Source organism: Zeus faber (genome assembly GCF_960531495.2).
Source record: "Zeus faber genome assembly, chromosome: 5".
NCBI classification, from domain to species: Eukaryota; Metazoa; Chordata; class Actinopteri; order Zeiformes; family Zeidae; genus Zeus; species Zeus faber.
Window position 1 is genome coordinate 30,670,339 of NC_137192.1, and position 7,500 is coordinate 30,677,838.

The 7,500-nt window shown below is 50.2% G+C and overlaps 1 protein-coding gene across 2 annotated transcripts in view; it reads left to right on the forward strand.

Moving 5' to 3' along the window:
• Window positions 1-6,541, forward strand: part of tfeb (transcription factor EB) — a 38,688-nt gene extending 32,147 nt beyond the window's left edge. For both annotated transcript variants that reach the window (XM_080000954.1, XM_080000955.1), the window contains 5 exons: window positions 2,977-3,094; window positions 3,925-3,975; window positions 4,697-4,772; window positions 4,917-5,064; window positions 5,327-6,541. In XM_080000954.1, the coding sequence (XP_079857080.1) occupies window positions 2,977-3,094; window positions 3,925-3,975; window positions 4,697-4,772; window positions 4,917-5,064; window positions 5,327-5,893 (960 nt within the window). In that variant the 3' untranslated portion in view covers window positions 5,894-6,541. The remainder of the gene's footprint in view (window positions 1-2,976; window positions 3,095-3,924; window positions 3,976-4,696; window positions 4,773-4,916; window positions 5,065-5,326) is intronic.
• The last annotated feature ends 959 nt before the right edge of the window (window positions 6,542-7,500 follow it).

Sequence of the window (7,500 nt, forward strand, 5' to 3'; positions counted from 1 at the left end):
GAATGGGGGGGGTAGAGTGGGGGGGGCAGTAATTTGTGAGCTGAAAGAAGAAAAAACAGGCTGAAAGTCCAGATAGGGGAAAGTTCACTCTTGTTGGCGAGAAGTTAGAAGAGACGGATTCGGCGGTGCCGAGGTCATTCTCCCGGGAGAAGAGTGGCAGAGGCAGTGAGGCGGTCGTCCCCAGAGGAGTGGCAGACGCAGCGAGGGATGAAGGAAATGAACAAAACCTATGCCATTGTGGAAGTGATTGACGGAGAACAGATTCAGCTGGTAAGATGTCTTTGTGATGGGGACCGGATGGATTGTGTGTGTGTGTGTGTGTGTGTGTGTGTGTGTGTGTGTGTGTGTGTGTGTGTGTGTGTGTGTGTGTGTGTGTGTGTGTGTGTGTGTGTGTGTGTGTGTGTGTGTGTGTGTGTGTGTGTGTTTAAAGCTAATATCTTCGTAGCTTTAGTCGCATTGTGAGACTTGGCGCTCCTCTCTTAATTCCTCTCAGTATGCTGGTGTGGAATGAGGACCATGCTGTGGAGGGCCGGGGGCAGCAGGTCAGCTCTAACTCCCAACCTCGGGTCTCTGATTATAGGATGAGCCTCCGCCCTCAGCCTGGAGCTGCCGGGGCTTTGGCTTGGGGCTAATGAGCCGGGGCCTGGCTGCGCTGTAGATTCAGTCCTGGGATTTTGGTCGGTAGATTGGAGTTGGACGGGTCCTTTGACACCATAGCTGTGGAATTGTGTCCATCCTGGCCTGGAATTGCATATTGGCGCCGCTCCAGAGAGGGTCACGCTCAGGGACCAGACATAGGACCAGGAATAGTATTCCACTATGTAGGGCACTCCTGGGATAGTCTGCGTGTCATTGCCACAGCTCTGTGACTGTGAACTCTAGGCAGAGCCAGGAGGGAGCTTGATGGTCTTCTATCTGTTAGTTTCACTCATTGATCAGTTTGATTGGTTCACTCAGTTTGTGTGTCTGTGTATGTGTGCTTATGGAATTCTGTATCAATGGGATTGATTAGATTGGGCTTTTGATGGCTCTTAAGGGGACGAGCTGGTTTCACATGTAAAAACCAATTGAATAGAGGGACAATCGGAGGGGAATTTAGGTCTCAGCTGCTCAACACATAGATCAAACACAAGATGACTTTTAGATTTAACTTGTTTTCATGGACATTATTATTTTCCGAATCTAATCGGTGATATATAACAGTCTGTAGTACATTGGACAGTTCGAGAACTGTTCCCAACTTTCTGATTTGCTCTGTTTAATGAAAATGTTACGCTAATCCGGCAGAGATTTAGGTCACAAAATCCGTGGAATCTTTGGAATCTCCCAGTTTAGCTAGTGCTCGGAATGCAACTAACTGTATGCCAGGCTCAAGTGACCCCCAGTCCTGCCGCTGCCCTGGCGCGCTTAAGTGTTTAAGCTTCCATAAACGCCATCACGTATTCCACCCCATCCCGTCGCATAGAGAACGCTAGTTGTAAGTCTTGTTCGATTTGAGGGCCATTGGGTAGCAGTGGTTAATCAACACCTCAGGAGGTCAAGATGGCACAGGACAGGACAGGGGAGCAGATTCTGAGGCAGGGGCAGGTGAGGCAGGGTTGGAGTTTACTGGGAAATGATTGGCGGACAGAAGAGGACGGGGCGGCGGGGGTGAGAGGGCAGAAAACAAGAGGACAGGGCAACGGGGTGGAAGGGGAACACGGAGGAGATGCAATCACAACTCGTCGGGACGTCGGGAAGGCCGCGGTATTTACCAAGAGGAAACTGCGGACCATAAAAATGTATTTTCATTCTAATCAGTGGAAGATGTTCTTCAGAGCTGTTAATAGAGATTATAATTACCATACAGTAGCGTGTAGGTGTGTGTGTGTGTGTTTCTGCTCATGCCTGCAAATTTATTTGATTCGCGGCTCACACAGAAGCCAACGAGATAAGATTTCTCCGCTTGGTGATAAGCTCTTTATGGGTTAGGTCTCATTAGCAACCTTGCATTCACCCTGCAGTTTGCTCCACACTCTGTTGGTACCAACGCGTGAAATGTCCATCAGTCTCACGTTATGAACGAGCTAATGTGCAAATCGAGTCCCCCCCCTTGTAGTTTAGGCAAACTACTGTACAGCGGAACCGTTCTCTCTGCAATCGCCCAGTTATGTGCGTTAAGACGCTGCTGTTAAACCATTCAAGGGTCGAAGAAATGATTGGAGAATCAGGCCATAAAGAGAGACGGAGATAAGATGTATGAGTTGATAGTCAATGATTGCTGTATGTTTGGCAGGCGTTTCTAAGGTGTGATATTACTGCATTATCTCGTGCTATCTGCTCTTTACGGCGCAGCACTAAACGGCGACACTGATTTTTATAAAGGCACTTAACTCAGGTTATGCAGCATATAAAACCTTAAATGAGTCCTCAAGGGAAGGAGAAACATCCATCTTTTAAAGAAACAGCTTAGCTTTACACTTGAGTTTGACTGCTTTATGAACTGTAACTTAATTGCGGTTGCGGCAATCAATGAGGGTTGCAGGACTCAACTTCTACAGGAAGAGCGGTGGAGGGGTCGGTGAGACAAAATATCCACAGCCCTCACCGGTCAATGTAGTGCAACATTTAGCCACTGACTTGTTAACAGAGACATTGACTGTAAGCCTGCTGTTATCTGACTTGACTTGGCTGCGTCGAAGGATTCGGTGGGTTGAACTCGCTGAGATGGTTAGACTGCTTAGCTCGGAGGGTTTCAGGGAATTTTGCCCGGCGGAAATTTGCATTCCCATCCTGCACCTGCACCTGCACATTCCTCCTAAAAAAAATAAAAAAATAAAAATAGATATGTGTCTGTACTATTAAGTCATTTCCAAATATTGAGCCATCGTTGCCTACTTTGTTACTGTTTAGCGGTTCTCCACTTGCTCCTGTATTTGCGGTTGATGAAATCCAGTTGCTGTGTTTCTAAAGTTGCTTTGTGTGTGTCTTCCCCAGCTCCCCCTATCCAGCAGTCATTTGGATGTGTATACAGGCCCTGGAATGACAGGACCAGCTCTTGCAATGACCAGTAACTCGTGTCCTGCCAACCTGGCTATCAAACGAGAGCTGTCAGGTAACCTAGGAGCATTTACTGCTGTACATGATGCAACCAAATGGATTGGCAGATAGGAACATAAAGATATGATGAGTTTATCTCACCTCTGCCATTAAGACTCTCTCCACCTGATCAATAATTGGTTTCACAAGTCTTTTGACACCATTGGACGTAGTCGATCGCAGGTCAGCTCTGGAGCCACACAAACCCTTCTTTCAGTGTTTTCAACACACTCGCTAATTGTTTGTACTGATGATTCAACCGGGAGAAGTTCATGCCCATCCAAGCGTTGGAAATGCTTGACCTGCCAGTAACGCAACAATGTCTGTGGTTAAAATGAACGCCTTCTTTTACTTCCGGAAACCATTCTGTGGCAGTTCCGCCTGCCACCCGCCACCCCGAGTGGCGTTTCCAGGGCCCTCCGACACAGGGACACAGGCAGAGATGTTGCAAACACACCAGTTTATTGTAGAGAGTGGGCCAGATGGAACAAGCCGGGAGCAGATGGACACGTCATGACGGAGGCTCTCCTTGTGTGTGTGTGTGTGTGTGTGTGTGTGTGTGTGTGTGTGTGTGTGTGGGGATGGGTGTTTTACCTGTTGCTCGTTGATTGCTCTGACGAGCAACAGGCATGCGGCCACCCTGATCCTGGGCCCGATTACTTAGACCCAAGACAGGTGTGGCTGCTTTAAACCACACCACCCCCACACCACACACCCCCAACACCAAACTGAGGTCAGGGACAATCCCTGGACGAAGCCTACCACCCGCCAGTTGAGGTGTACTGCTGCAACAGTATCAGGTCCGGCGTCGTTGGCTGATGGCCTTTTGTTTTTGTCTCAACGCAGAGGTCCGTGCGATGGCCAAGGAGAGACAGAAAAAAGACAACCACAACCTGAGTGAGTGCACCGCCCGGAGCTCCCTCCGCTCTTCCTCTCTCTAGCTGTCTCTGGGTTTGACTCCTCCACGTTTCCCTTTCCACGTTTCATTCATTTCCCCTTTCACACAGTGTACACATTGTGTGTCCCTTTGCATGAGCACACACCAGCCCACACAAGCTCGCACACGCACGCGCGCACACACACACACACACACACACACACACACACACACATTGACACACACTTGCTAACGGAGGGAGAGAGTCAAACATCTCCCGCTTGTGCAAAGTCTTTTATGCAGACTTCTATCGATTTAGCTGACAGTGCAACCAGTCGGTGGATGGTTAACCTGCTCATTTCTGCTGCTCTGGCACTGACGTCTAATTGCCTGTGACTCTGCATGCGCGCGCGTGTGTGTGTGCGTGTGCGTGTGCGCGTGTGTGTGTGTGTGTGTGTGTGTGTGTGTGTGTGTGTGTGTGTGTGCGTGCGTTTTAGTAGTTTGTTTTTTGCATGCAATGTCTGTTTTCCTGCTCGTGCTCTTTATAAGCGGCTCGTGTTATGTGCTTTAATTACTGTGCCTCGCACCACAATGCCAATCCAGCTATCAGTGAATAACCCTCTCACTGGCCAGAGCTTCACAAGAGTATTTATTTTACTTCTACCTTTCACTCCCCTCTGCTATTCTCCCGTCTACTCTCTCTCTCTCTCTCTCTCTCTCTCTCTCTTTCTTTGCCGATAGTTGAAAGACGGAGGAGATTCAACATCAACGACCGTATAAAGGAGCTAGGGACCATGATCCCCAAAACCAACGACCTGTAAGTCTGTTCTCCGAACCCACCAAGTGTTGTTGATTGGCAATCGCTTTGCAGCTTTTCACCTCCGCCCATGTTTGTGTGTGTGTGTGTATGTGTATGTGTGTGTGTGCGTGTGCGTGTGCGTGTGCGGGCGCACGAGCACAGGGACGTACGCTGGAACAAAGGCACCATCCTGAGAGCGTCGGTGGAGTACATCAAGCGCATGCAGAAGGATGTGCACAGAACCAGAGAGGTGGAGAACAACTTTAAAAGGATGGAGATGGCCAACAAGCAGCTGTGGCTCCGCATCCAGGTGATGACACGACGTCAAACGCATGCCGGCCAAGTCGGGTGGTGGTGTCCTTGAAGTTGAAATGAAGTTAGTTGTCGCTTACCCTTCACCCCCCACTCAAAGGAGAGTGTAGCAGGGACATTTGTTGACAATTTGTTGGATTTGCTGGTTGCGAAGCACAGTTCATTTTCATGTCATTTTACAGTTGATGTCGATCGCCTAGCGATCCCCTGTGTCTTTCTCTCTTTTAAACCCCCTCCTCTTCCTCTTCCTGCCGCTGTAGGAGTTGGAGATGCAGGCCCGTCTGCACGGTCTGCCCAACAACTCCCCCTCTGGGCTCAACCCCTCTGACCTGATGGCCTCCTACGTCAAGCAGGAGACCAGCCCGGAGGAGAAGCTCTCCCACCCCCACCCCCACCCCCAGGGCCAGCACCTAGCCCAGACCCAGGCCCCGCAGCACCACCTCCACCCCCAGCCCCATCTCCACCCCCAGGGCCAGGCTCAGCCTCAGCCCAGACAGCTGCCGCCGCTGCCCCACCACCTCCAGCCCCAGCACCATTCCCAGCCCCCCATCCAGTACCCAGCTGTGGGCAGCTCCCAACCCTTTGACTTTGCCCAGTCGCTGGACTTGTGCGACGGGATCCCTGGCTTCCCGGACGGCATGTCGGGGCTCGGGGACCTGGGAGGACTGGGCGTTCAGGGACGTAGGGCCGACCTGGGCTTCCTGATGATGGAGGAGCCCCTTTCCCCCCTGGGCGGAGACCCCCTGCTGTCCGCCATGTCTCCCGAAGCCTCGGTGGACTCCAGCCGCAGGTCCAGCTTCAGCATAGAGGACGGCGACATACTGTAGAGGGAGCTCACGCACGCTCGCGCCGCACGCATGCACACACACACACACACACACACACACACACACACACACACACGGAGTAACATCCACACTGCTGATTCCGCACACTGGAATGTTCATACTTCTGCTGATCTAAGGTCCACTCCACTTAAGCCGACTCGACTGCATATATGGTGATCATCCCACGCTGAGACACGTCCCACACACACACACACATAGACACACATACAAACACGCACATATGTACACACCCACACATATGTACACACCCACATATATATACACACGCATGTGAGAGCTGAGCAATTTGAAACTTCACTCGACAGCTCGGTGCCTGAGGGTCTCATGACGGAGGGTAATGCGAGGCATCCTCATGCTCTTTGCACTTGGCCTTGTTGCACGTAGCGTCTGAATCTGGACCCTGCAACAGCGGCGGTTGTCAGAAATAGTTTTTAAAAATCTTTTTAGTTTTTTAGTCTCTATCTAATTATTTACTCCCCGTCCCCCCCAAGTCCCATCTTTTTTTTTATCTCAGTGAAGGGGAGATTAATGTTTGGAAGGCTAAGTCAATTGTGCGATTTTATTTTTATTTTTATTTTTCCATTGGCTGGAGCAACCTTTTTAAGAAGTTATGCGCTTTGAAGGCGTCCGGGGCTCGGGGGGGCGGAGCGGTGGGCTGGAAAGGGGGTGGGGGGGGGTGTCGTGACAGGTACAGACGGAGCAGGGAGGCGTGGCTCTGGGTTTTGTGTCCTTCCATCTACAGTGGACAGCCATACCTCAGGTCTGGTCCTGCACACACACACACACACACACACACACACACACACACACACACACACACACACACACACACACACACACACACACACACACATACACACACTCCAATTTTAGCCCGGACCTTAAACCTCCACTGTGACGTTTCGCCCGCGAAGGCTCTCGCAACACCCTCCTCTGAGGAACAGGGGAACACTTTGGACGGAGGGAAAACGTCTCGCCCTGCATTACTTACTCTTGAATAATTGGACGGAAGGTCTTGGAATCGTAACGCGTCGTTCAGTTCACCATCCTTCATTATGAAGTCCAACCAAACACTCGAGCGTCATACACACGCGCGCGCACACACACACAAGCACACACACACACACACACACACACACACACATCTTAAAACAGCTCCAGTGACCTGTACCAAGTGTGCCTTTTGATCCTTTGCCTTTACTGCCCTACAGAAGCAAACAGCCGCCAGTGTCTTTTGATGACTAAATGCTTGTGAATTTTTTCAATGATGATGATCATTTAAACAGCAAAATATTCCATAAATTAAATATGGTTTACTTCTCCACCAACACCACCTTTTATCAAGGCAAGTTATTATTATTGTTGTTTGTCCGCGTATGACGTGTCGTACTCGTTGGCTTGATAGAACCCGGCCTGTGACACAGTGGAGGAGAGGTGGAGCTTGCGGTGGCGTTCAGCACCGCTGGGAGAGGGGAGTTAGTCATGGAATAGTTTTCACTGTAAAAAAATAAAAATGATAAAAATTTAAAAAAAATAGCACAGCATCGGCACACACTCGCATGTGTACACACACACACACACACACA